At 45.8% G+C, this 27,981-nt stretch overlaps 1 protein-coding gene across 1 annotated transcript in view; it reads left to right on the top strand.

Moving 5' to 3' along the window:
* The window catches only part of DNAAF3 (dynein axonemal assembly factor 3), a 56,738-nt gene that overhangs the window by 409 nt on the left and 28,348 nt on the right, over window positions 1–27,981 (top strand). Inside the window, exons 2-4 of the mRNA XM_082273825.1 lie at window positions 9,149–9,288; window positions 20,439–20,532; window positions 25,265–25,422. Of these exons, the coding sequence (XP_082129951.1) occupies window positions 9,149–9,288; window positions 20,439–20,532; window positions 25,265–25,422 (392 nt within the window). The remainder of the gene's footprint in view (window positions 1–9,148; window positions 9,289–20,438; window positions 20,533–25,264; window positions 25,423–27,981) is intronic.

Raw genomic sequence — 27,981 nt, 5'->3', positions numbered from 1 at the left:
CACCATACAATCTGATTGTACAACCTCCTTTACATCTACTATGTGGTGCAGGAGGCTGCCTGGTGTAATACTAATTGAAAAGATTGAATATAATTTGTTCTTAGATTACATGGCTTTGGCAGCTCTAAGGCTAGGGACTTTTGTCTAAATTGCCATGCCTCTGAAAAGTGATCTGTCAATGGAGCACCTTTTTAAAAGATTTGACAGTTTTAGCCATAGTGCGATATTTGCAGCATGTCCCTCTTGTCTTGTTTAGCAGGCGGTACCATCTCCACCATGACAAGGGGTATTGGTTTTTGGGGCGAAGTATTACGACCGCTGCATGTGAATGCCCTGGGTGCTGCCTTTGCCGCTTAAGGGGGTGCTAAAAGCACGGTTTAACCATGCATTATTTTTTATTTTGTCATCCGTGTCCCATTGGGGATATTTACCTTCACTTCCTGTCCCATAGCCAGAACAGGAAGTGAGGGCATCCCAGGTTGTCCCCAGTCCATGTTGGAAAATGTCTCATTGATTCCTGCTCTAGGTTGAATACTCATATTTTTGGGGTTTTCTTGATAAATAATTATTTGTAGCCCTACAATATAAGGCCCTGCTCACATTATGCAATTTGGAATCTCGGGAAGAATTCTGTCTGCAATTCTGAATTGCAGCAAAACGTACGATGCACATTTTGGATGCAATTATACTCAAAGAGTATGTTTCCCCCACGCTTCATATTCCTTGTTATGTGCCTGCTGTACCATGTACTTGTATGAAACAGTATCCTGTACTCATTGTATTGCTTCCTCAGTTGGAAACCCTGGTGTTCCTGCCAGTCCTTCTTCTTTATTAAAAACTGACCACACTAGGCATGAGAGCATACTGGTCAGTTTTCTGCTTGTGCTGAGAACAGCTCTTCTCTAATAATCACGCACACTTTTTTTTGTATACACAAATGTTTTTTGCCTGTCCTTTTTATGTTAACCACTTGCCGACCAGCTGCCGCAGCTATATGTCAGCAGGTTCCCGCAAATCGCCGTACCTGTACGGCACTTTGCGGGAGTAATAGTGAGGGCGCGCGCACGCCCATTCGCCAGCGAGGGAGCTGATCTGTGGGACCGGTGGCTGCGATTGCCGCCAGGCACCCGCGATCCCTCAGCGTGGAGACAGAATGGCGGTCTGCTGTTGTAAACACAGCAGGCCGTTGTTCTGTCAGTAATCAGCACCGGGCTCCTGTGTTCCTCCTATTTAGGAACACAGGTCCCTGTGTTTGATTCCATAAGCCCATCCTCCCCACATTTAGAAAACACCCCTTAGGCATACATTTAACCCTTTGATCGCCCCTGGGTTAACCCCTTCTATGCCAGTGTCATTATTACAGGAACAGGGCATATTTTTTAGCACTGATTACTGTAGTAATGTCACTGGTTTACCCCCCCCCCCCCCCCAAAGTGTCAAAAATGTTAGGGGTCTGATCTGTCCACCGCAATGTCACAGTCCCGCTAAAAATCGCTGATCGCCGCCATTACTAGTAAAAATAAATAAATAAAAATGACCTTAATCTTTCTCCTAATTTGTAGACTTAAAGCGGAGTTCCGGGCACAAAATCGATATTTTTTTTTTTGTGCCCCTCCGCTAGGTAGACATCACCTGAAAAGGAATTGAATAGTTAGGTTTTTTTTTTTTTGTTTACTCACCTTGTAATTGAAGATCGAAGATACTCACCTCAGAGTACTTCCTCCCTCAGCGCCGCGGCTCACCCCGTCACTTCCTGTCTCGCGATGATTCCTGGGAGCTGAACGTCATCGCTCCCAGGAATCAATGCGACGGCACCGGCCCCGCTCGTCACTTCCGGGCGACGCCGCATTCCCCTGCTAAACAGCTTCTGGGCATGCCCAGAAGCTGTGGAGGAATGCGGCGCTGCACCGGAAGTGACGAGAGGGGCCGTGCGGCGCATTCTGGGACAAGAAAACGCAGAAGAAGACACAGAAGAGGACCGCGCCGGCTTCAGCTGCCCACAAGAGAGATGGAAACGCCGTGGAAGAAATTTTCTAAGTAAGTATTTCTTCTAAAAGGTAAGTGCGAACCGGGACAGATCAGAGGCTAGCCATTGTGGAATGTGCTAGCCCTGATTGTCCCGGGGGTATGTTCATTGAAAAATGACTTCTGTGCCCGGAACTCCGCTTTAATAACGTTTGCGCAAACCATTCAAAATACGCTTATTGGGTTTTTTTTTTTTTTTTACCAAAAATATGTAGCAGAATAAACATTTTTCATTCTTTTAGGCCAATTTTGTATTTTTTTTTTTTTTATTTTTTTTTTTTTACGGTACTGCGACATTGGGGCGGACAGATCGGACCCTTGACTGACATTTTTGACACTTTTGGGGTTACCAGTGACATTACTGCAGTAATCAGTGCTATAAATATGCACTGTTACTGTAAAAATGACACTGGCAGGGAAGGGGTTAACTTTATTGGAGAGGGAGGGGTTAAGTGTATCCCTAGGGGCGTGTTTCTAACTGTGATTGGACATGGTTACTGGTGTAAGAACATAGATCAACGGTCCTACATAGTAGAACCGTGTGATCTCCATTTTTACACAGGGGAGAATGACAGGCGGCTTTGTTTACATTAGCCGCCTGCCTTTCTCCCTTCACGGCGAACGATCGCGCGTGACCGGCGGACATCAGGTCCGCCGGTCACACGCACTGACTTGTTGGGGAAACGAGCCGGGGCGGGCGCACGCTCGCCCGCTATTGGCTCACAAGCTAGTGACAGGCGGTTAAGGGAGGGGTTAAGTGTATCCCTAGGGGCGTGTTTCTAACTGTGATTGGCTGTGGCTACTAGTGTAAGAACGGAGATCAACGGTCCTACATGGCAGAACCGTTTGATCTCCATTCTTACACAGGGAAGAATGACAGGCGGCTTTGTTTACATTAGCCGCCTGCCTTTCTTCCGGTGTAATGGAAGATCGCGAGTGCCCGGCGGACATCGGGTCCGCCGGGCACACGCGGGGGGGGGTTGGTTGCAGGAGCGTGCCTCTGGCGGCGCGTGCTCGCTCCCTAGACCCTCACAGGCTAGCGACGTAGCCCTACGTTGCTTTGCCTGTGAGGGGCTGACTGCCGACGTAAATCGTCGTGCGGCGGTCGGCAAGCGGTTAAACACATAAAAGATACTGAGAGACAGAGCAATGGAAAACACAAAAATATTTAATTTTCAATGATTTATTTAGTAAAATAACATTACAGAAAAAAACGCAATATACCGGGACCGCAAAAACTGAACCGCGATGGAGCGGGGGTTTACTGTACTGTAATTCTGTACTTGCCAAATATGCTGCAGAAATCTCCCTCCACTAAGTCTGGCTGCATTCATCTTAACTGTGGGCAGCTGAAGCTGCTGCTGGATTTACACAGACACAACTGGAAAACTCTCAGTGAGGAGAGAGCTGTGCATGATGTCATTGGCCTAGGCATATTACCAGACAAGAAAGCAGAAGTGGGCTGTATAAGGTATCTACTGGCAGAAAAAATGTTTTACTATCTAAAGTTAAAAACAACAAGGGCAGAAGATTTAATAGATGGGAAAGATGAAAAAACGACTGAAGAGTCGCTTTAGGCTCCATGCACACAGGGCGTCATAAAAACGTGCTCCAAAGCTGTTTACATAACGCCGGGAAACAGCAGCTGTAAAAACGTGCTTTCAGTAGCTTTTTCTACTAGCGTTATTGCACGTTTTGGCCACAGTAGCTGTTAGCAGCGTTTTTTTCTGCCTCCATTCAAAATCAATGGTTCCCTATGGGAGCCTATTGATTTGAATGGAAGTCACACCGCAGGTCGGATCGGGGTGATCCGACTTGCGGTGCGACCTGCACTGTGAGAATCTTGAGGGGGAACTCCACGCCAAAATGGGGAAAAAAACGGCGTGGGGTTCCCCCCCAGGTTCCAAACCAGGCCCTTCGGATCTGGTATGGAATTTGAGGGTAGCCCCGCGCCGAAAAAACGGCGTGGGGTCCCCCCCAAAATCCATACCAGACCCTTATCCGAGCATGCAGTCCGGCATGCCAGGAAAGGGGAGGGGACGAGCGAGCGGCCCCACCCCCCCTGGATCATACCAGGCCACACGCCCTCAACATGGGGGGGGTGTGGGTGCTTTGGGGCAGGGGGGGCTCTGCACCCCGCACCTCAAAGCACCTTGCCCCCATGTTGATGAGGACAAGGGCCTCATCCCCACAACCCTGGCCGGTGGTTGTGGGGGTCTGCGGGCAGGGGGCTCATCGGAATCTGGAAGCCCCCTTTAACAAGGGGGCCCCCGATCCCGGACCCCCTCCCTATGTGAATGGGTATGGGGTACACTGTACCCCTACTCATTCACCCCATAAAATGCAGTGTATGGAAATAACGACAGGAGACGTTTCGGAAAATTTATTAAAAATCTTCATCCGGCTCTTGTCCTCTCCGGGGGTCTTCTCCTCTCCGAGGGTCTTCTGCTCTTTTGCTGTCCGCCCTTCTTGTCTTCTGCTCTTTTGCTGTCCGCCCTTCTTGTCTTCTCCTCTCCGGGGTCTTCTGCTGTCTTCTGCTCTCCGCCCTTCTTGTCTTCTCCTCTCCGGGGGTCTTCTGCTGTCTTCTCCTCTCCGGGGGTCTTCTGCTGTCCGCCCTTCTGCTGTCCAATCTTCTTGTCTTCTCCTCTCCGGTCTTCTGCTGTCGGCTGTCGGCTGTCCTTCTTCTTCCTCCGGTCCTCCTCCTCCGACGTCTTCAGCGATTGTGCCGGCCTCTGGTCTCTGCAGCTTATTATATAGCCATTAGGGGCGTGGTCGCCAGATGACGTCATCGGGAGGCCACGCCCCATTGTGTCACAGATGACGTCATCTGTGACACAATGGGGCGTGGTCTCCCGATGACGTCATCTGGCGACCACGCCCCTAATGGCTATATAATAAGCTGCAGAGACCAGAGGCCGGCATAATCGCTGAAGACGTCGGAGGAGGAGGACCGGAGGAAGAAGGACAGCCGACAGCAGAAGACCGGAGAGGAGAAGACAAGAAGATTGGACAGCAGAAGGGCGGACAGCAGAAGACCCCCGGAGAGGAGAAGACAGCAGAAGACCCCCGGAGAGGAGAAGACAAGAAGGGCGGACAGCAAAAGAGCAGAAGACCCTCGGAGAGGAGAAGACCCCCGGAGAGGACAAGAGCCGGATGAAGATTTTTAATTTTCCGAAACGTCTCCTGTCGTTATTTCCATACACTGCATTTTATGGGGTGAATGAGTAGGGGTACAGTGTACCCCATACCCATTCACATAGGGAGGGGGTCCGGGATCGGGGGCCCCCTTGTTAAAGGGGGCTTCCAGATTCCGATGAGCCCCCTGCCCGCAGACCCCCACAACCACCGGCCAGGGTTGTGGGGATGAGGCCCTTGTCCTCATCAACATGGGGGCAAGGTGCTTTGAGGTGCGGGGTGCAGAGCCCCCCCTGCCCCAAAGCACCCACACCCCCCCCATGTTGAGGGCGTGTGGCCTGGTATGATCCAGGGGGGGTGGGGCCGCTCGCTCGTCCCCTCTCCTTTCCTGGCATGCCGGACTGCATGCTCGGATAAGGGTTTGGTATGGATTTTGGGGGGGACCCCACGCCGTTTTTTCGGCGCGGGGCTACCCTCAAATTCCATACCAGATCCGAAGGGCCTGGTTTGGAACCTGGGGGGGAACCCCACGCCGTTTTTTTCCCCATTTTGGCGTGGAGTTCCCCCTCAAGATTCTCACAGTGCAGGTCGCACCGCAAGTCGGATCACCCCGATCCGACCTGCGGTGTGACTTCCATTCAAATCAATAGGCTCCCATAGGGAACCATTGATTTTGAATGGAAGAAAAAAAACGTATAACGTGGCTTAACGCACGTTAAGCAACGTTATGGAGCCTTTAGCAGCGTCAGACGTTTTTTGCAGCTTGACGCTGGAGCTCCTGAACCCACAGTTCCTGGGTTTTTTTTGGAGCTGTAAAACGCCTATGCCACTTGGAGCTCCTAAAAGCTCTATGTGTGCATGAGGCCATAGAATAACATGGATGGGCGTTCTGCAGCTGCAAAAAAAAACGTCTGACGCTGCTAACAGCAGCTGTAAAAACGTCCAGTGTGCATGAGGCCTAAAGGTTGTGTTCATCTGTGTTCCCAATGGTCTTGGCGTGTCCACCAAAATATTTTGTTTTTTGAATAAACAAGCATATGCTCACAAAACATAGATACATCTGCCTGATCCTGCTTTCATGTATTTTTTATTTCTTGTATTGAATTGCATTAGGTTTTAATCGTTTTTTTTTATAGTATGTTACTTTTTAGTGGTGGTTTTGGGCCACTATAACTTTTACTTTACTTTGATTCAGCATCTTCCTCTGTCCTCCCCTCCCGCTTACTGCTAGTTTAATTTAGTTGTACTGTGACCCAAAAAGACAAATTTTAGGTGCTGCTCAGGTAGACAGGTGAAGTCCAACTAACTAGACCGCTGTGAGTGCAGGCAGGGACAGGGCGCTCGTCCTATCTCCATGCTGCAGAAGTGTCAAAGGAAAAGATCCATAAGCCGCTCATCATAAAGTAGGCCCATGAGCATTAAGTCAGATGAATGGCAGCCTATTGTAGAATATACACTGCTCAGAAAAATTAAAGGAACACTTTTTAATCGGATTGTAACATAAAGTCAATTAAATTCCGGGGATATTGATCTGGTCAGTTAAGTAGCAGAGGGGGTTGTTAACCACTTACCAACCAGCCGCCGTCTATATACGTTGGCAGGTTCCCACAAATTGCCGTAGCGATCCTGGGCGCGCGAGTCCACTCACCAGCGGGGAAGCTGATGCACAGGGCCGTCGGCCGCGATTGTCGCCGGGCACCCGCGATCGCTCCCCATGAAGAATGTTGTAAACACAGCAGACCGTTGTTCTCAGGAATCAGCACAGAGCTCCTGTGTTCCTCCTATTTGGGATCACAGGTCTCTGTATTGATTTCACAAGCCCATCCCCCTCACAGTTAGAAAACACCCCCTAGGCTCACATTTACCCTTTTATCGCCCCTGGGTTAACCCCTTTCCTGTCAGTGTCATTATTACAGTAACAGTGCATATTTTTAGCTTACTACTTTACTGTAGTAATGTCACTGGTCCCCCCAGAAGTGTCAAAAATGTCAGTTAGGGGTCCGATCTGTCCACTGTAATGTCAGTCCCGCTAAAAATCGCAGATCGCCACCATTGTTACATAAAGCAATAAAAATGACATAAATCTTTCCCGTAGTTAGTAGACGCAATACCTTTTGCACAAACCAATCAAGATACGCTTATTGCGATTTATTTTTGGGAAAAAGAAAAATGAAGCAGAAAACAAATTGGCCTAAAATGTTAAATTTAGATATTTTTTTATTTTGAGAGTGTCCTATAGCAGAATGTGAAAAATATCATTATATATACATATATATATATTTTTTTTTTTTTTCAGAATTGTCGCTCTTCTTTTTTTGTTTATAGAGCAAAAATTAAAAATTGCACAGGTGATCAAATACCACCAAAAGAAAGCTTAATTTGTGGGTAAAAAGGACATCTTTTTTTTTTTTTTTTGGGTTCAGCGTCGCACGACCAATTGTCTGTTAAAGTAACGCAGTGCCAAATTGCAAAATAGGGCTTGGTCAGGAAGGGGGCAAATCCTTCCAGTCTTAAAGTGGATAACAGGTGCACTAGATGAGCAACAATGAGATGACCCCCAAAACAGGAATGGTTTTACAGGTGGAGGCAAATAACGTTTTTCTTTTTTTTTCCCTACTCATCTTTTCTGACGGTTTTTCATTAATTTTGCATTTGACTAGGGTCTGTGTCGCTACTGGTAGCATGAGGCAATACCCTATAGAGGTTGCACAGGCAGTCCAACTCCTCCAGGATGGAACATTAATGTGTGCCATTGCCAGAAGGTTTGTGGTGACTTCCAGCACAGTCTCGAGCATGGAGTAGATACCAGCAGACAGGCAGTTACTCTAGGAGAGCTGGACAGGGCCATAGAAGGTCCTTAACCTATTATAGGGACTGGTATCTGCTCCTTTGTGCAAGGAGGAACAAGATGAGCCCTGCCAGAGCCCTACAAAATGTCCTCCAGCAGGCCACTGGTGTGCATGTCTCTGACCAAACAATCGGAAACCGACTTTATGAAGGTGGCCTGATGGCCCGACTTCCTCTAGTTGGCCCTGTGCTCACTGCCCTGCACCATGGCGCTCGACTGACATTTGCCATTGAACACCAGATATGGCAGGTCCACCACTGGCACCCTTTTCTTTTCAGATGAGAGCAGGTTTACCCTGACAGACTTGAAAGGGCCTTGAGAAGCTGGGGAGAATGTTATAATGCTTGTAACATCGTTTAGCAGGACCGGTTTGGTGGTGGGTCAGTGATTGTCTGGGGAGGCATAACCATGGAGGGACAGACAGACCTCTACAGGCTAGGCAATAGTACTGCCATTAGTTATTAGGATGAAATCCTTGGACCCATTGTCAGACCCTACATTGGTTCAATGGGTCCTGGGTTCCTTCTGGTGCACAACAATACCTGGCCTCATGTGGTGAGGATATGCAGCCAGTTCCTGGAAGATGAAGGAATTGATGCCATTGAATGACCCCCACGCTTGCCTGATCTAAATCCAATAGAACACCTCTGGGACATTCTTTTGGTTCATCCAACGCCACCAGGTTGCACCTCGGTCTGTTCAGGAGCTCAGTGATGCCCTGGTCCAAATCTGGGAAGAAATACCCCAGGACACCATCCGTCGTCTCGTTAGGAGCATGCCCCGACATTGTCAGGCATGTATACAAGCACGTGGGGGCCATACAAATTACTGACTACCCTTTTGAGTTGCTGCAATAAATTTAAGCAAAATGGACTAACCTGCTGCATCATTTTTTTACTTTGATTTTTGGGGTGTCTTTGAATTCAGCCCTCTGTAGGTTGATTAATTTTCATTTCCATCAAATGATGTGGCATACTTTTGTTCCTAACACATTACCCAGTTTATATCAGTATAGATATCCAGCATGAGATTTTTTTTTCCCCATTGAGATCTCGTGTTTTCAAAGTGTCCTTTAATTTTTATGAGCAGTGTAGATTGTTCAGTTGTTTTTTTTTTATTTTTTTCTTGTTTTTTTCTCAGGTCGGCAGAGTACACTTCAGTATTTGACTACGTGTGATGACATCCCTGAACTAAATATTCTTCTTGTGGGATGTGGTGATGGAAGACATCTTCTCAAAACACTCTGTCAGGCTCGCAGGTGGCCACATCGAAAACTTCATGTGAGTTAAACATTTTATGTACAATCTAATGGCTTTTGCGTTAAAGGAAAAATAAAGTAATTTCTTAATTGTGTGTAGGGGGGAAAAAAAAATAAAATTTTTATATATATATTAGTGGAGAAAATATTTGACCCCCCTGAATATTTTGTAAGTTTGCCCACTTACAAGGAAATGAAGGGTCTATAATTTTTTATTATAGGTGTATTTTTAATTATCAAGGCCAAATATCAACCAAAAATCCAGAAAAACACGTGATACAAATGTTCTAAATTGAGTTGCAGTTCAGTGAGTAAAAAATGTATTTGATCCCCAAGCAAAACATGACTTGGTGGAGAAACCCTTGTTGGCAAGCACAGAGGTAAGATGGTTTTTATTGTAGTTAGTGACCAGGTTTGCACAAATCTCAGGAGGGATTTTGGTCCACTCTACTTTACAATTCTCTAAATCCTTAAGGTTTCTTGGCTGTCGCATGGCAACTCAAAGTTTCTGTAGCATTAAGGTCTGGATACTGGCTAGCCACTCGATGACCTTAATGTACTTCTTCTTGAGCCACTCCTTTGTTGCCTTGGCGTTATGTTTTGGGTCATTGTCATGCTGAAAGACCCATCCGTAACCCATTTTCAATGTTCTGGGTGAGGGAAGAAGGTTCTCATCCTTGATTTTACAATTCTTGGCTCTGTCCATTGACCCCCTCAATGCCGCAAAGTCAGTCTGTACCTTTTAGCAGAGAAACAGCCCCAAAGCATAGTGTTTCCACCTCTGTGCTTGACTGTAGAGATGGTGTTCTTAGGATCATAGTTACCATTTTTCTTCTTCTTAACATGACGAGTCCCCCTTAAGAATGCACATGTACAGTCGTGCCAATGAACATCTAAATGATTCAGAGGAGGATTGGGAGAAAGTGCTGACGAAAATTAAGCTCTTTTGCATTAACTCGACTCGCCGTGTTAAGAACACCATCCCTTAAGTCAGGCTGTTTCTCTGCTAAAGGTACAGACTGACTTTGCTGCATTGAGGGGCCAATGGACGGGGCCACGTATTGTAAAATCTTGGATGAGAACCTTCTTTCCTCAGCCAGAACACTGAAGATGGGTCATGGGTGGGTCTTCCAGTATGACAATGACCCAAAACATACTACCAAGGCAACAAAGGAGTGGCTCTATAAGAAGCACATTAAGGTCATGAAGTTGCCTAGTCAGTCTCCAGACCTTAAACCTATAGAAAATGTATTGAGGGAGCTGAAACTTCAAGTTGGCAAGAGGCAGCCAAGAAACCTTAAGGATTTAGAGAAGATCTGTAAAGAACAGTGGACCAAAATCCCTCCTGAAGATGAGTGCAAACCTGGTCACCAACTACAAGAAACGTCTTACCTATGTGCTTGCCAACAAGGGTTTCTCCACCAAGTACAAAGTCATGTTTTGCTTTGGGATCAAATACTTATTTTACTCACTGAACTGCAACCCAATTTATAGCATTTGTTTTTTTTTCTGAATTTGTGGTTGCTCTTCTGTCTCCTATTTAAAATACACCTGTCATAAATATGATAGACCCTTAATTTTTTTTAAGTGGACAAACCTACAAAATCTGCATTGGTTCAAATATTTATTTTTCTGTGTATGTCTGTGTAACACTTGAATTTAGACCCCATTCACACTAGCGCGACTTGTCAGGCGACTTGGTCGCCTGACAAGTCGCGGTGGGTCGCTCGCCATTAATTAGCACAGGACCCGTTCTAATAGGAGCGACACAAGTCACTCCGACTTAGAAAAAGGGTCCTGTACTACTTTGGGGCGACTTGCATTGACTTCAATGATATGAAGTCCGTGCAAGTCGTGCCGAGGTCGCGGTGCACACGACTTCACAGGTCGCCCCACCAAGTCATGTCGCCCCTGTCTGAACGGGGTCTTAAAGTACCTATACATTGCTTATTACAAATTAAGTTTCTGCTTCCTACAAGTTAGTGCTACACAAAGAGTGTTTTTTACTGTTCCTTCCTACAATGTAAGTCGCCCAATAACAAAAAATATATGCTCATGAAAATGTTCCTGCATGCATCGTAGTGTGGTTTTTTTTATTTTTTTTTTTTTATTTGATTGTACAATATTTTTATTAAAAATATTTTCTTGAAATCTCATCTTGTTTTGGGTCTATACATGTAGCAGTACAATCGTATAAATATCCAAAAGAAATAATAATGACTGGATAACTTTGAGATCTTTCCATGTGATCCTACAAGTTGGCAAACTGAGGTATTGGTCCTTCTACCTGTTTAGGACAGAATGCACACAGAGATGGTTACAAGTTATCTAGCCTTCAGGGCTGATGGCACTAACCCCTTTAAATGATCTCCTGGGTCAGTTCCAAGGTCGCTGTGTGTATGGTGTGTGTGTGTGTGTGTGTATGGTGTGTGTGTGTGTGTGTGTGTGTGTGTGTGTGTGTGTGTGTGTGTGTGTGTGTGTGTGTGTGTGTGTGTGTGTGTGTGTGTGTGTGTGTGTGTGTGTGTGTGTGTGTGTGTGTGTGTGTGTGTGTGTGTGTGTTTTTTTTTTTTTCTCCAAGTTTTTCATGATTCATAAGAAGCAAGCAACCAGGATTGAAAAGAAAAAAAAAAATAGGCCGTAGAGCCACAACAGCCCATATACACGTGGATTCATAAAACAGGGATGAGCTAATATTCGGGCAAAAGGCCCCTGTGGATGGAAGGTATCCCCACATCACATAAAACATATATTAACAGGCCAAGTATGTGGGAGGGTGTGCTTCAATTAGCATCCTAAGAGCAGCTACATAGTAGGGGATACAATCTACCTAAAAGAGCAGGAGTCAGCCCTTTGCCTCCATGGGATGTTGGAGTTCCTCTGTTCCAGAAAAATAAAAAGCAGGAACTGTAACAGGGGAGGGGACTGTAGGTTTCCTGGGAAAGTACCTGTTGTGGTGGCTGGTCTGATGGGTCTCCAGTGTCCTGGTTAAACAGAGTGAGGGTGTCCGTTCCTTTTTCCAGGTCAACCGGACCCAAGGGCCCCCACATCTGGCAGAAGTAGTCACGAGCCAAATACATAGGATAATTTATATAAAAGGTTTAGTCAAACCAATAGGTTGCAATTTATAGATCTACAGGGAAGGGCAATGTGGGGGGGGGGGGGGTGTCCTAATAATTGTCCTGTTTTTAAACTAAACCATTTTGTCATGTGTGCACATGAATTGTGTATAAGGCTCTGTCGCAGCCTTATAGGTGTTGATACAGCAAGACACGTGCTCCTTAATGTAAAGTGGAGCTCCAGCCAAAAGGGGAAGGACCCGCTTTAAGGACCCGTCCCCACCTCCCCCCAATCCCCCTGCTCTCTTCTGGCACATGTGACCGGTCCCAGAAGACTGCATTCTCAATGTGCAGCGCTGTTCGCACATGCGCAGTGGGCACCCAGCTGTTAAGACGGAAGCTGTCACAGCCAGGTGCCTATAGTGAAGAAGCCAGCGCCAAGGAAAGAAGACAGCGGGTGAGACGGACTGGGGTTAGCACACCACTGGATCGTAGGCCAGGTGAGTGGCTGTTTTTTTAAAAGTCAGCAGCTACAGTCTTTGTAGCTGCTGACTTTTATTATTTCCCACAGGAGACTGGAACTCTGCTCTAAAAAAGTATTGTCAGAAGACAAAGCTTTTTAAATCTCCCAGGGGGACACTTAAAGTGATTGATTATTTTTTAGGCCTTTTTCACACAAGTGTTAACTGTTGTCTGAGCTGTGGTTTTTTTCCATGCCCGGTCACTCGCGTAAAATGTAAAATACAGCCAGGGGCGGCTGTTCACATTGCCACAGCAGTGACGCATTGCATCATGAACAGAAAATTTCATGCGGCATGCTAAGTTGACAGGCAGCACAGCTCTACAATCAGAAGTCAAATACTTTGCTCGCCATTGCGATACAATAATTTGACTGTCTGTCGGCAAAAAAACAAATGGGCATTCAGGAGTTACCTTTTTTTGGATAGTGTCTGCTTGGCTGCATTTTGGAAAGTGAACCACCATAGATTGCTTTTCAGCGTAAACTGTTACCATAAGTTATATTTTGAGATTTAATAGATCTCAGATAGGATTTGGTAAATGAGAGTTCTTTGACCATGAGTAAAAGCTTTAATACAACAGAAATGTATCGGTAAATAGTATGAAAGTCTAACAAAACCACTCTATCTAGTGACATACAAGAAACCTTATTAAGAGAGCTTCAACATATTACTAAATACAAACGAGGAAAGAGAAAAGGCATAAGACAAACATTTAGATATAAGTGCAAGAGGTGTATTCCATATTTACTATGCTACTGCACATGAGGGCCCCATTCTAGTTTGGTGTTCCAGAGGGTTCTCTCTTCTGTGACTTGGACTAATATAAACCTATCTCTCAGAGACATGCATTGGGCCATCCCGATTGGTGGCGCTATTTTACCCCTCTCCTCCCTCTGGCGTTTTGTTGACTGGGCTGCCCGGATCGCACACGGGGTGGGGAGGAAGCGGATGATTCTCCATTTTGCGGGTCTGCACCTCACGTGTCTGGGTCGGGCCGAAAATGTATTCCACGGCTTTGCAGCCTACTCGTGGCTGTCCGGGTACCTGACTAAGTTGACCGGCGGATGCCGACGGATCGCCTCACGTGGCCGGATCGGGCCAAAAATGGAGGCCGCGTCTTTTGACTGACCAAGATCTCCGGGTGACTGACCAGGCTGTTTGAGTTCCTAACCGAGCTGCTGATCAAGCTGACAGAGCTGACGGCAAACTCGCGACCGAATCGGACCCCAAATTTAGGCTGTGGCTTTGCGGCCTACTCACGGCAGGCTGTCCAAGCTGCCGACTGAGCTGTTAACCAGGCTGTCTGAGCTGCTGACCGGGGTGATAGAGCAGCCGATAGGTGTCCCTCTCCCCCCTCAGGGTGGTGGACATATGGACTGCCTGACACCCCTCTTGAACCGGGGGGGCGCCGTGGGGGCATTGTTGTGTGGGGGTACTCTGTCTGTGTCACGGTAGGCTATGTCCTTTTTTATGTAATTTATGGTGGACGACCTTTGGGTCTAATAGGGGTCTTTTTGTGGCACTTTAGCTGGCGTCTCCTTGCGGGACTATGGTCGGCGACCTCCCCTACTTGTTATGCTCTGAGGATGAGCTTGGCATATAGCGACTCTACTGGGTCTGCGTCCACGCACTTCGGATGCTCTGCGGTGAGGATGATTCCTTTTTAACTGCGCATGCAAGGGCGCTGGTGGATGCACTGATTGAATCCGTGCAGAAAAAAATTTAACATGGGGATGGGGAGAGTCGGTCCCCTCGGGGCCCACAGATCCACTAAAAGCGGCAAAGGTACTCCCTTTTCCTGCCTACTGGGACAAAATTGTCGCGAGTCAGTGGAGTTGTTCTAAACGCAATAATGGTAACTACGCATGGTGTGGCAAAAAAGCTAGTCTGCGGACCTGGCTTCTAAAAATACTCTATCAGATCTCCCCTTTTACAAGGGACCGCCTATTTGGTACTTTGTTGGATGAAAGGACTCACAAGTGGGAAGAGTACTCTTCTTCCTCCTATCCGCTAAGGGCAAGTCACTGCATAATGGGACCCTTGACATAGTAGACGTGGTCTGGTAAGTCGAGAACAGGCCCCCTCCAGATCTGCGGATAAATCTCCGTCTGCATGAAGGGCCGCCCTCATCCGTATCTGGGGTGGGGGGACGTCTTCGTTTTCTGTCCAGAGCCAGGGACTTCCTTGATTCAGGACAAATGGGCCGACGAGCTGCTCCAATCGGGTCACAAGATCTAATTCAGGTTCCGACTGTCGGACAGATTCTTCCCATCCAATCTACGCCCATCTTCAGATTGGTTTAGGGATCTACGAGAGGCGGTACAAGATCTGCTGTCGCAAAGGGTGTTTGTGCTGATTCCCTCTTGGAAACGCTTTCAAGGGTTTTATTAAACCTGTTTACTGTTCCCAGGAAAGAAGGTAAAGTGCTTCCAATTCTGGACCTCAAGGCTCTGAATCGCTTCTTGCGGGTACAGAGGTTTTGAATAGTCCATTCGACTGACTCTGGACTCTGCAAAGGGGTATTCTTGTCAAGTGGAATAAGGATCCAAAATCTTTGGTCAATCTGATTTGGTTGAGTCAAAGCGCAAGAAGTGCTCTTCTGTGATGGCTCCGTTCCTTGGCCTTGCATCAGGGCAATTCCTTCCTATCATTGTATTGGACCAAGGTAGCCACGGATGGCAGCCTATCCGGCTGGGGGTGGAGTACTTGGAAAGCTGTGTCCAGGGGACCTGGACTCTGAGACTCCAGACTTCCGCTCAATATTCAGACCATGCCACGGCCATGGTTTACGTCAATCCTCAAGGGGGCACCAAGAGTGTCCTGGCGGCCCGGGAGGAGACAGGATATGGGCAGAGAATTTTGTTCCAGCCCTCTCCGTCGTGCATATAACCGGAGTGGAGAACTGGCGGGCGGATTACTTGAGTCGTTAGGTGTTGGATCAGGGGGAATGGTCCCTGCACCTGGAGGGGTTTCACCTGTTGTGTGTCCGGTGACCCGATGTAGACCCGTTAGTTTCTCGGCTCAACGAGAAGGTAAAGAGGTTTGTAGCCGGTTCTCGGGATCCTCTGGCCGATGCCACAGATGCACTGGTTGCTCCTTGGGGTCAGTATTGGCTAATCTATGCGTTTCCTCCGCTGAAACTTCTGCAGAGGCTTCTGCACTGAATAGAGATGGAAGGGATTCCGGTCATTCTGGTGGCCCCAGACTGGCCTTGTCGGTCTTGGTATGCAGACCTGGTAAGTTTGGTTGCCGATGCTCCCTTGGAGACTTCCTCTCAGGGAAGATCTGTTGTCTCAAGGGCCTATATTCCATCCTGCTTTAACGGCGTGGCTGTTTTAAAGCCAGGTATTGAAGGATAGGGGTCTTTCTGACTCAGTGATTGCTACAGTGTTGAATGCTAAAAAAATCTACCTCCAGGAAGATTTATCATCATATGTGGAAATTGTACATCTCATGGTGTGAATCGATTAAAGTGCATCCACGCTCCTTTTCAGTGGCTAGGATTTTGGCTTTCCTCCAAAGAGTGGTTGGCCTTGCGTACTATTAAAGGCCAGGTGTCAGCTTTGGCTGTGTTTTTCCAACACCCTTTAGCTACACATTCTTTGATTCACACTTTTACCCAGGAAGTTCTAAATGTGGCTCCTCCGATGCGATCCCCGTTACCTCCGTGGGCTCTTAACTTGGTACTGTCCTTCAAAAACCTCCCTTTGAAAACTTAGGGAGATTTCTCTGCTGCTTATACTGTCACAGAAGGTAGCCTTTTTGGTGGCTATTACCTCTGCCCACAGAGTGTCTGAATTGGCGGCGATGTCCTGCCATTCTCCTCCTTCTCTGGTGGTCCACAGAGATTAAGTGGTACTTCGACCTAATCAGTCGTTTCTTCCTAAGGTGGTTTCTGATTACCATTGAATGAAGACATTGTGCTGCCTTCACTCTGACCTAAGCCCAAGCATCCCAAGGAAATTGCCTTGCTGAGTCTCTCAGGAATGTAGACTTTTTTTTTTTTTTTTTTTTGTCCTCACGGAATGACCTCTGAAGGGATTGGCTGCGTCTGCTGCCACCATATCTGGATGGATCAGGCAGACGTTGGTACAGGCGTATTCACTTAAGGGTCAGGTTCCACCTTTTCCCTGTGAAGGCACATTCTGCAAGGGTGCTGAGTGCCTCTTGGGCTTTTCGCCATCAGGCATCAGTAATACAAGTTTGCAAGGCGGCAATTTGGTTGTCTGTGCACACGTTCACTAAATTCTTCAAAGTAGATGTGTTGGCATCCTTGGATGCTTCTTTTGGCCGCAAGTTTTGCAGGCTGCTGTTTAAAAGAGCAATTTTTCTCTTTGAGGGTGTATGTTATTTCTAGGTGAGCTCCAGTTGTTCCTGGGGAGCTCCATGTTACCTGGTTGGCTAAGTTTTGCATTTGGGGAATTACGTTCTTTCTCTGCGTTGTTTTCCCACCCCTCATGCAAATACTGCTTTGGGACTTCCCAATGGTTAAGAGGAATATGGAGCTGCATCTGTCAATGGAGGATAGAGAAACTGGATTTTTGACTTTCCGTAAAATCCTTTTCTTTGAAGTACATTGCCAGACGCAGAACCCGCCCCTCTTTCTGAGTGGGTTGGGTGTTTTTTTTTTTTTTTTTTTTTTTTTTTTTTTTAAACTTCTGACGCTGCTTGCAACAAAACTGAATCCTGTAGCAGAGCGAGTGGGTGTATGCCTTCAGGGACTGCCCCATAGGCATGGTAAAGGTGTGTTTTTTTTTTTTTTTTTTCCTGCCTAGTTTCCTACTTCTGTAGGGGGCAGCATAACCCAATGGTTAAGAAGAATATGGAGCTGCATCTGTCAATGAACTTCAGAGAAAAGGGTTTTACGGTAAGATAAAAATCCAGTATTTCCTGAAAATTCTACAAACAATACCCCATAATCATCATGTGAAAGTTGTTTGAAATCTTTGCAAATTTAGTAAACAAAAAAATCCCATATACATAAGTATTTACAGCCTTTGCCATGACACTCAAAATTGAGCTCAGGTTCAGCCGTTTTCCACTGATCATCCACAAGGTGTTTCTACAACTTGATTGGAGTTCACCTGTGGTAAATTCAGTTGATTGGACATGTTTTGGAAAGGCGGACACACCTGTCTATATAAGGTCCCACAGTTAACAGTGCATTTCAGAGCACAAACCAAGCCATGAAGTTCAAGGAATTGTCCGTAGACCTCCGACAGGATTTATGTCGAGGCACAGATCTGGGGAAGGGTACAGAAAAATGTCTGCAGCATTAAAGGTCCCAATAAACACAGTGACCTCCATAAATCCCATAAATGTAAGACGTTTGGAACCACCAGGACTCTTCCTATAGTGGGCTGCCTGGCCAAACTGAGCATCTGGTGGAGAAAGGCCTTAGGGAGGTAATCAAGAACCCAATGGTCACTTAGACAGAGCTCTAAGTGTTTCTTTGTGGAGAGAGGAGAACCTTCCAGAAGAACAACCATCTCTGCAGCACTCCACTAATTAGGGCTGTATGGTACAGTAGCCAGACAGAAGCCACTCGTCAGTATAAGGCATATGACAGCCCACCTGGAGTTTGCCAAAAGGCACCTTAAGGACAAAATTCTCTGGTCTGATAAAACAAAGATTGAACTCTTTGGCCTGAATGGCAAGCATCATGTCTAGAGGAAACCAGGCACCACTCCTAACCTGGCCAATACCATCCCTACAGTGACGCATGGTGGTGGCAGCATCATGCTGTGGGGATGTTTTTCGGCGGCAGTAACTAGGAGACTAGTCAGGATCGAGGGAAACATGAATGAAGCAATGTACTGAGACGTCCTTGATGAAAACCTGCTCTGGACCTCAAACTGAGGTGAAGGTTCATCTTGCAACAGAACGACCTTAGGCACATAGCCTAGACAACAAAGGAGTGACTATGGGACAACTGTGTGAATGGCTTTGAGTGGCCCAGCCAGAGCCCAGACTTGAACCCGATTGAACATGCCTAGAGAGATCTGGAAATGGCTGTTTTCCAACACTCCCCATCCAACCTGATTGAGCTTGAGAGGTACTGCAAGGAAGAATGGGAGAAACTGCCGAAAAAAGGTGTGCCAAGCTTGTAGCATCATACTCCAAAATGACTTGAGGCTGTAATTGGTGCCAAAGGTGCTTCAACAAAGTATTGAGCAAAGGCACATGTTTATATATATATATATATATATATATATAAACATGTATATGTATGTATGTGTGTGTGTGTTTATTATTATTATTATTATTATTATTATTATTTTTTTTATATGTTTTGTTTAACCTGAGGAACTGACAGACTTCATTTCCAGTATCTTTTTTATGAGTTTTTTACAATAGCAATATTTTAATGAAATGACTGTCAAAACACGTGCTTACAGAAAAGCCTCATCACCAGTGTATGCTTAATCACTTGCCGACTGCCGCATGACTATATACGGCGGCAGTCAGCCCCTCACAGGCAAAGTGACGTAGGGCTACGTCACTAGCCTGTGAGGCTCTAGGGGGCGAGCACGCGGTGCTGGAGGCGCGCTCCCGCCTCCGTTAGTTCGCTGACCCTCCCACGCGTGTGACCGGCGGACCCGATGTCCGCTGGTCACTCGCGATCGTTGGGTGGAGAGGGAGAAAGGCAGGCGGCTAATGTAAACAAAGCCGCCTGTCATTCTCCCCTGTGTAAGAACAGAGATCATACGGTCCTGCTATGCAGGATCGTATTTCTCTGTTACACAAACAGCCACATCCCTTCACAGTTAGAAACATGCCCCTAGGGACACACTTAACCCCTCCTACGATAAAGTTAACCCCTTCCATGCCAGTGTCATTTTTACAGTAACAGTGCATATTTTTAGCACTGATTACTGTAGTAATGTCACTGGTACTCCCAAAAGTGTCAAATGTCAGTCAAGGGTCTGATCTGTCCGCCGCAATGTCGCAGTCCCGCAAAAAAAATCGCAGATCGCCGCCATTACTCGTTAAACAAAAAATAAAAAAAAGACAAAGATCTTTCCCTTAGTTAGTAAATGCAATAACTTTTGTGCAAACCAATCAAAATACGCTTATTGCGAGTTTTTTTTTTTTTTTTTACCAAACGTATGTAGCGGAAAACAAACTGGCCTAAAATGTTAAATTTTGATTTTTACTTTTTTTTTTTTTTTTTTTTTTTTTTGGGGAATTTCATATAAAAAAAAAATGTGAAAAATATTGTTGTTTTTGCAAAATCGTCGCTTTTTTTTTTTTTTTTTTTTTTTTATTAATAGCGCATGATCAAAAAATTGCACAGGTGATCAAATACCACCAAAAGAAAGCTCTGTTTGTGGGGAAAAAAAGGCCATCAATTTCATTTGGGTACAGCGTCGCACGACCGCACAATTGTCCGTTTTAATGTCACGCAGTGCCGAATCGCAAAATAGGCCCTGGTCAGGAAGGGGGTAAAATCTTCCGAGGCTTAAGTGGTTAACACCATTTTGTATTGCTCTGTATTCTCTGCTTTGAAAGCAGTTTTATTGTATGCCCAGCATAATTTTGGATTTGCTTTTTTTTTTTTTTTTTTTTTTTTTCCTTTTCATTTCACTTTTCAGTTCTTCATAATCGAGAGTGACCTGGAGCTGTTGGCCCGGCAAATGTTGTTTTTGACTTTAGCACTAGAAACGTCAGAACAAATGGGTTTACAAGGTAAAATTGTGATGTACACGTCAAATCAAAGTCATCTGTGGCACAGGTAAAATGAGCTACAAAGGTCATCCTGTGCACATTTCACAATACTTGCTCTTCATGAAACCAGTCAAGACTCCTTAAAAAAATAAAAAGAGAAATGCAATGTTCTGCAGTCCTTTTTCCTTCACTAATACAACTAATGGTAGCTGCATCTATACTGGAAGAATTCTCTATCTTAATCTTGCAGCACATGGGGATTGATTCTTAGACCATGGGCTACCTTCAGGTAAATGGACACTGGAATAAGCCTTGTGTATTCATATAACTTAGTCTCCCCCCCCCCCCCCCTTTTCCTTTTCCCCTGTTCAACTGATGCTTCTATCGAGATCTGACTACTTATTGCCTTATGGCTCACTACCCGTTTTGGGGATAGATTACCCTTTGGAACCATACATGGGCCCTGCAGTAGCGGGGCCAGCCTATAATGTTTGGTTTGGACACTGGATCCTGTGTTTGGTGCTCACCTTGGCTGGCACGTGGTTCAACAAATGTAATTGGCTGTATATACTGATCCAGGGCAGTGATCTACTCCTATGATACTCAGACCATGAAGTTCCCTTTGGGGTATGCCCACCATGAGGAGTGAAGTCTGGACCCTGAATGGGACCAGTGACTTAGGCAAGGTAAGACCAAGTTTCCCTGTACTCCTACATATCGGTTTCTGGCTATACATGTTTAGTTGGATCATTATATTGACTTTTAGTGCACACGATACTGTATCCTTTTATCCTACAAAGCACTGCGGTGCTAGGTGCACAAGTGGTTTGGAAGTCACAGGTTATGAAGCAATCTACCTTTCCTTTTTTTTTTTTTTCACTCCTATTCTGACACGAACCCTTTTCCGGATGCCATCTTCCGGCAAAGATGCAAGATTATTTACTGTCACACCCTTTGATACCTCGAAGACACAGCCACAGAAACGGTTATTATTTGGGTGGTTGTTATTCCTTCATACCAGATGAATACCCCCCCCCCCCCCCCCTCAGTCCACAACCATTCTGTGAATAACCCTCAGGGGAAAATCCTCACTTAGCTATGGCAAGTTACACTTTAGGGCAAGAGCATATGGAACAGTCAAAGTTCCCTGCAGGATGATAGTTGTCCCGTCCCCTTTTGTTGTGGGACAAGGTCTTTTTGGTATCACTGCTCTATAGCCCTGATTCACGCTCCCTCACAGATGTGCAAAAAAATGTGTGGATAAAGCTGTAAATGCTCTTTTGTCTCCCTTCTCCTGGCTATATTCTTGTATTTGCAGAAGTCGCTATATTTCCGAAGGCGAGGCACTGACATTTAGATGGAGGCTGCTGAAGTTTTTTTCATCACCAAAATTATGATCGTTCATTTTTAGGCTTCTTTTCCTGGCTACAGTAACCCATTGAGGTTGATTTTACTACAACTGGAGAGTGCAATATCTGGTGCAGGTGTGCATGGTAACCAATGAGCTGCTCAATTAAGCTATGACAAAAAAAATCTGGAAGCTAATTAATTTGTATGGACCGCTGCACCAGATTATGCATTTTTCAATTTTAGTAAATCGACCCCAATGATGAGGCAGTGCGTACTAGACACTAGCTAAATACACCTAGTTGTAACTGACTACAGATCTAGCTCTGGACCTTTCCCTTAAGGCTCCTTGAGAATTTCTTTCAGGTTCTGCTGGTGGCCTCTTTCGAGGCAGCCCCTGCCTTGTCGTCGTCCCCCCCCCCCCCCCCCCCAAGGGTCACTGAAACTCTCCTCCTCACTACGTGGAAAGGTTAGTTCCTCCACTTTAGAGCCTTACTCCTTGTTGCCATAACACAACCCTCGTTGGTTTCAATATATCCTTCCCTCCCCATTTTTCAGGGTTGCGGATTGCCAGGTTTCTATGGTAATTTTCCTTCTTTTACACCTTGCTGGGTTGTTTTTTGCCTTTTTTTTTTCTAGAGCTTGAACAATTCTATCTCTTTCCATACTTGAGCCCAGTGGTGTCAGGAGTCCTGGGTTTTTTCAGATTCAGGTCACCACCTGATCCTCTGCTCATTTTATCAAAACCCTTCTTCTTTTTTTTTTTTTTTTTTTTTTATTTCTCAACTTCGAAAATGAAAATGTGTTAAAGCAGATTGGTTGCCTTCCATTTGACACAATTTTCTCAGGCAACTAGCATATGTTACAGGTGCCAAAAAACCTGGGTTTTAAAGATGACCTTAACTGTGCCCAGAAAAGGCAAGTAAAGGGCACTTGTCACCAGAATTGCCCAGGGTCTCCCAGCAGCTGACCTCTAACCCCATTACTGGCTTGCTTCCTTTTGTTCTGCTCTGTGCCTTTTGTGCGGAGGTAGCCATCTTTTTGGAGCAAAGATTTTGCTTTTTCGTATATCCTGAACTTGCAGCAATAAGGACAATGAGCAGCAGTGGTGACCTCCCTAAATCTACTAAGATGAGCAGATGAAGACATAGCACCTCAAATCTCATGCTGGAGATACAGTGCATCTGTAAAGTATTCACAGCGCTTTACTTTTTCCACATTTTTGTTATGTTACAGCCTTATTCCAGAATGTTAAATTCATTAATTTTATCAAAATTCTACAAACAATACCTCCATAATGATAATTTGAAAGAAGTTTGTTTGAAATATTAGCAAATTTATTAAAAATAAAAATGAAAAAAAATCCACATGTACATAAGTTTTCGCAGCCTTTGCCATGACACTCAAAATTGAGCTAAGGTGCAGCCTGTTTCCACTGATCATCCTCGAGATGTTTCTACAACTTGATTGGAGTCCAACTGTGGTAAATTCAGTTGATTTGTGAAAGGCACACCTGTCTATATAAGGTTCCATAGTTAACTGGGCATGTCTGAGCCCAAACCAAGCCATGAAGTCCAAGGAATTCTCTGTAGACCTCAGACAGGATTGTATCGTGACGCAGATCTGGGGAAAGGTACAGAAAAACGTCTGCAGCATTCAAGGTCCCAATGAGCACAGTAGCCTCCATCCATAAATGGTAGAAGTTTACAACCACCAGGACTCTTCCTAGAGCGGGCCACCCAGCCAAACTGAGTGATCTGCTGAGAAGGACCGTATTCAGGGTGGTATTTAGGAACCCGATGGTCACTTTAGCAGTGCTCCAGCATTTCTCTGTGGAGAGAGGAGAACCTACCAGAAGAACAACATTCTCTGCAGCACTCCATCAATCAGGCCTGTATGGTAGAGTGGCCAGATGAAAGCCACTTAGTAAAAGGCACATGACAGCCCGTCCGGAGTTTGCCAAAAGGCACCTGAAGGACTCTCTGACCATGAGAAACCAAATTCTCTGGTCTGATTAAAAAAATAAAGATTTAACTTTTTGGCGTGAATGGCAAGCATCCTGTCTGGAGGAAACCAGGCACCGCTCAATAACTGGCTAATACCATCCCTCCAGTGAAGCAAGGTGGTGGCAGCATCATTTCAGTGGCAGGACTTGGGAGACTAGTCAGGATCGAGGGAAAGATGAATGCAGCAATGTACTGAGATATCCTTGATGAAAACCTGCTCCAGAGTGCTCTGGACCTCAGACTGGTGCGAAGGTTCATCTCCCAACAGAACAAGGACCCGAAGCGCACAGCAAAGATAACAAAGGAGTTGCTACGGGACAACTCTGTGAATGTCCTTGAGTGGCCCAGCTGTAGCCCAGACTTGAACCCGATTGTCTCTGGAGAGATCTGAAAATGGCTGTGCACTATGCTCTCCATCCAACCTGATGGCTCTTGAGAGGTCCTACAAAGAAGAATGGGAGAAACTGCCCAAAAATTAGGTATGTCAAGCTTGTAGCAACATAATCAAAAAGACTTCAGGTTGTAATTTGGTGCCAAAGGTGCTTCAACAAAGTATTGAACAAAGGCTGTAAATAGTTCTGTACATGTGTGTTTTATTTAAAAAAATAAAAATTAAAAATTTGCAAAGATTTCAAACCAACTTCTTTCACATTGTCATTATGGGGTATTTGTTTTTAGAATTTTGAGGAAAATAATGAATTTTAATCCATTTTGAAATAAAGCTGTAACATAACAAAATGCGGAAAAAGCAAAGCTCGGTGAATACTTTCTGGATGCACTGTATACAGCTAGGATGCATGCATAGAGGTGCTCAAGGACATTCCATACCAGAAATTTCACTACAGTTTTTTTTTTTTTTTAGGAGACCTTTCCGACAAAAGGTTTATGTTTAAAGGGTACGCTTTTGGAACAATTAGCATTTTTTTAATTTTCCATATACTATATCACTTTAAAGTGGAAACCATCTTTCGTCATTTTAAAAATATCCTTTTTCATGGTGTGTTTTTTGTTGATTATCGCTTTCTGCATGCTTTGCAGCTTCTCCTATGCTGTATATGCTGTATACTTTCCATTCCTAAGGCCTTCATATCCCAATGGGTACCTTGCTGCCTACAAGCCGTGATTCCGCTTTCAGAAACTCCTCCTCTCTGAACCTTTTGTGCTTCAGAAGGCAGGCTCGGTGAAATGTGACGCAGCAGTGCCTAATCACAGGGTATAGCGAATACATGTCACAGAATTCAAGGAATTAATTGTGTGGGATTCTTCACAAAGTTTTCAAAATTTAAAACTCTTCAGATTAATTGGAGCTGGCTAAATACAACGTGGAAATGAGTATGCGATTTTTGCATGTTTGACCATAAATAAACTTTTAAATGTTTTTCCCATATTTCTGTCTGCAGAAAAGTGTGAAATATTTCTTGAGCTTTTCGGAAATAGCCTTATTCGTAGCAAGACTGCCACCTACCTGCAAGAGAAATGTGGAATGTTTATTCGTTGTGTTACTGATCCAGAGTATCAGCAGAGTGTCCTTCCACAGTTGAACATTTCCTCCATCAAGGTGTGTCTTTTCGCTGAAATTAATGTGTGGACTTGTAAAGCGTTAGATATCTTTATTGTAATTTTTGATCATTTTAATTATTAGGTATCTGATGATGGATCCAGAATGTCATATTCTGGCACTACCTACTGTACAGGTCTCTATACATTTTATGGTAGTGGTCACCTTTTTATACGTAGTCTTCTGTTGGTGACTGTACATGGTCGTTTCACGTCCCTTTTAGACAGGTGGAGTCCATTGTGGTAACCATCAGGAAGCCCACCCCAAGAAATGCATTTCAGACTGGCAGTGACCAGGTCACAGAGGGACAGATGTCTTGCCCTGCTGCTGCTAGGGTTGGCACATTTACACTTGGCAGTGACTGTGTGTGACAACGTTTGACCTCCAACTAAGGATAAAAAAAAGTGAGAACAATAATTTTTATTATAAAACTTTTATATCAAATGTTTGTTTTAGTTAACTAAATGCAGTTCAGTTAGGGTTTAAAGGTCCTTTGTGTCCCATTTGGCTTTTAGGTGGACTAACAAAACATAATGCTCATATTTTCATCCTATTAGGAAATCCCATGCAGAAGATATTGAATCAGCATTTATTTTTCCTCTTGGATGGAAATCGGTCTTGCACTAGTTTTCAAAAGGACTTGGCTGTAAATGTTAAGTTATCCTCTGACAATCATTTGTGTGGTCCACTTGGGTCAGCTGTGGTTTTAATGATTGGTTGCCATTGATGGATTGAAATTCCGTAGGTTCAGCAGGAATTTTTTAGATGCATTTCCATGAAATTTCATGCTTTAATATGTGATGTTTTTTAGTATAGTCCCCTCAGCCATTCGCTTTCACTAACAAAGTGACATCAGGGAAATGGGATTGATGAGTCTAGAACACAAAGCACTTTTATTTGTGGGCCGTCCTCAGCTGACATAACCCCCCCCCCCCCCCCCTCTCTGCTTAGAGATACTCAGTGTTTCGCTTGCCTAGTTTAGAAGTAGGACCCAGTCTTCCCAGTTTTTTTTTTTTTTTTTTTCTTATCCCGTTTTTTTCCTGTGATCTTCTTGCAACTGCCGGGCTGAGCGACGGGCTGGACTATTGCAGTTTCAGTGGTCCCCTCAGCTTGGCCAGCGAGCGCATATAGACCGTATCTCCGTGCTCGGTCAGCTGCGACCTAGCCCCATTGGACGAGGGCTGGCCCACGTGTTAAACATCTCGCATGGTCGCATACAACCAGGTCTCAGCCTTAGTCGCAGCATTCCTTCTGGCCGACAGCTCCCCCACTTTGGTGGATCTGTAAGTAACGGCCCCCTCTTCTCCTTTCCTGGTTTCCGTGTGGGGCGCGGGTACTCCCCTGGGGTGGTTAATCCAACTGGGGTTCTCTTCCTCCTTGGGTGGCATTGGCCCCCCCCTCCCCCTCCTTGGGTAGCATTGAGCTGGCTTGTCTGCCAGTGCTCATGGTGGGGGAGGGTGGCTAGTGCCCAGGCTGTTGGTGCCCCTGGCCTTGGTGCCTGCGGGCGCGCTGTCCCCCTGTCACCCTCGTTGGGCCTTTTTTGGTTCCCTTGGGACAGCTGGTGGGCCTGGGGGGCAGGTGGCTCGGTAGCAGGCCAAAAATTTAGGCCGCGGCTTTGCGGCCTACTGGCTGGACCATCTCTGGGGCAGCCCCAGTTGTGGCTAATGCTGCCATTGTACCAAGGGATGTCCATCTCCCCTCCGCTCCCTGGCTGGTCATAGGTCTCCCGTGGATCGCGCCTTCACAGGCGAAAATTTTGGGTACGGCCTACTGGGCCGCACAACCGAAAATTGATGCTTTCTCATCAGATCCTGCATTTGATGTTTGATGGGACCACTCTTCGGGGTCTGAATCCACGTTTCTCTGACTTGTCAGACAGTGAGGATGATCCTCCATGGCTGCTGCGCCACACAAGAGGCGCTGGTAGATGCATTGATTGCATCAGTGCAGGAGTGATTTATGTTGGAGGATGCAGCCATATCTGTTGCATTTGTCACCCATAAACCATCCCGTGCGGTTATGGTTTTCTCTTATCCAGCTTATTTTGACAATTGTGTCTCTGAGTACTGGGTACGTCTAATACGATGGTCCCAAGATGCTTTGCTGTCCGATATCCCTTGCCAAGTAGATTCTGAAGCAGTGGATGCTGCCACCGGCAGCGGGTGCCCCTATTTTCCAGGTTGACTAAGGCAACCATGTTTCTGGTGGTAGACTCCCAGCTTTTAGGACTCCGGCTGACAGGCAGGCAGAATCTCTAGACCCGTTTACATGTTTACTATGGCTGGTGCCTTATTGGGGCATTTTTTTACCTCCATTCGGGTGTCTCGGACATGGATGAGGTGGGCGATGCTTTTGCCTCTGACCCTGGGGGGGCGACTGGTTTAACCCCCCCCCCCCCACCCATGACAAACTGGCAGACCGGTTGGTCCAGGGTTTGCAATTTGTCTGCAATGCATCTTTGGATCTGGTTCCTGTGAGTCTCTACGCTATCTTGGCAGTGGTGCTTAAGCGTATTTTGTGGCTGAAGTGTTGGTCTGCGGATCATACCTCTAAGAAGGA

Source organism: Pelophylax lessonae, assembly GCF_965119305.1.
Source record: "Pelophylax lessonae genome assembly, chromosome: 12".
NCBI lineage: Eukaryota > Metazoa > Chordata > Amphibia > Anura > Ranidae > Pelophylax > Pelophylax lessonae.
This window is presented reverse-complemented; position numbering and strand designations above follow the sequence as displayed.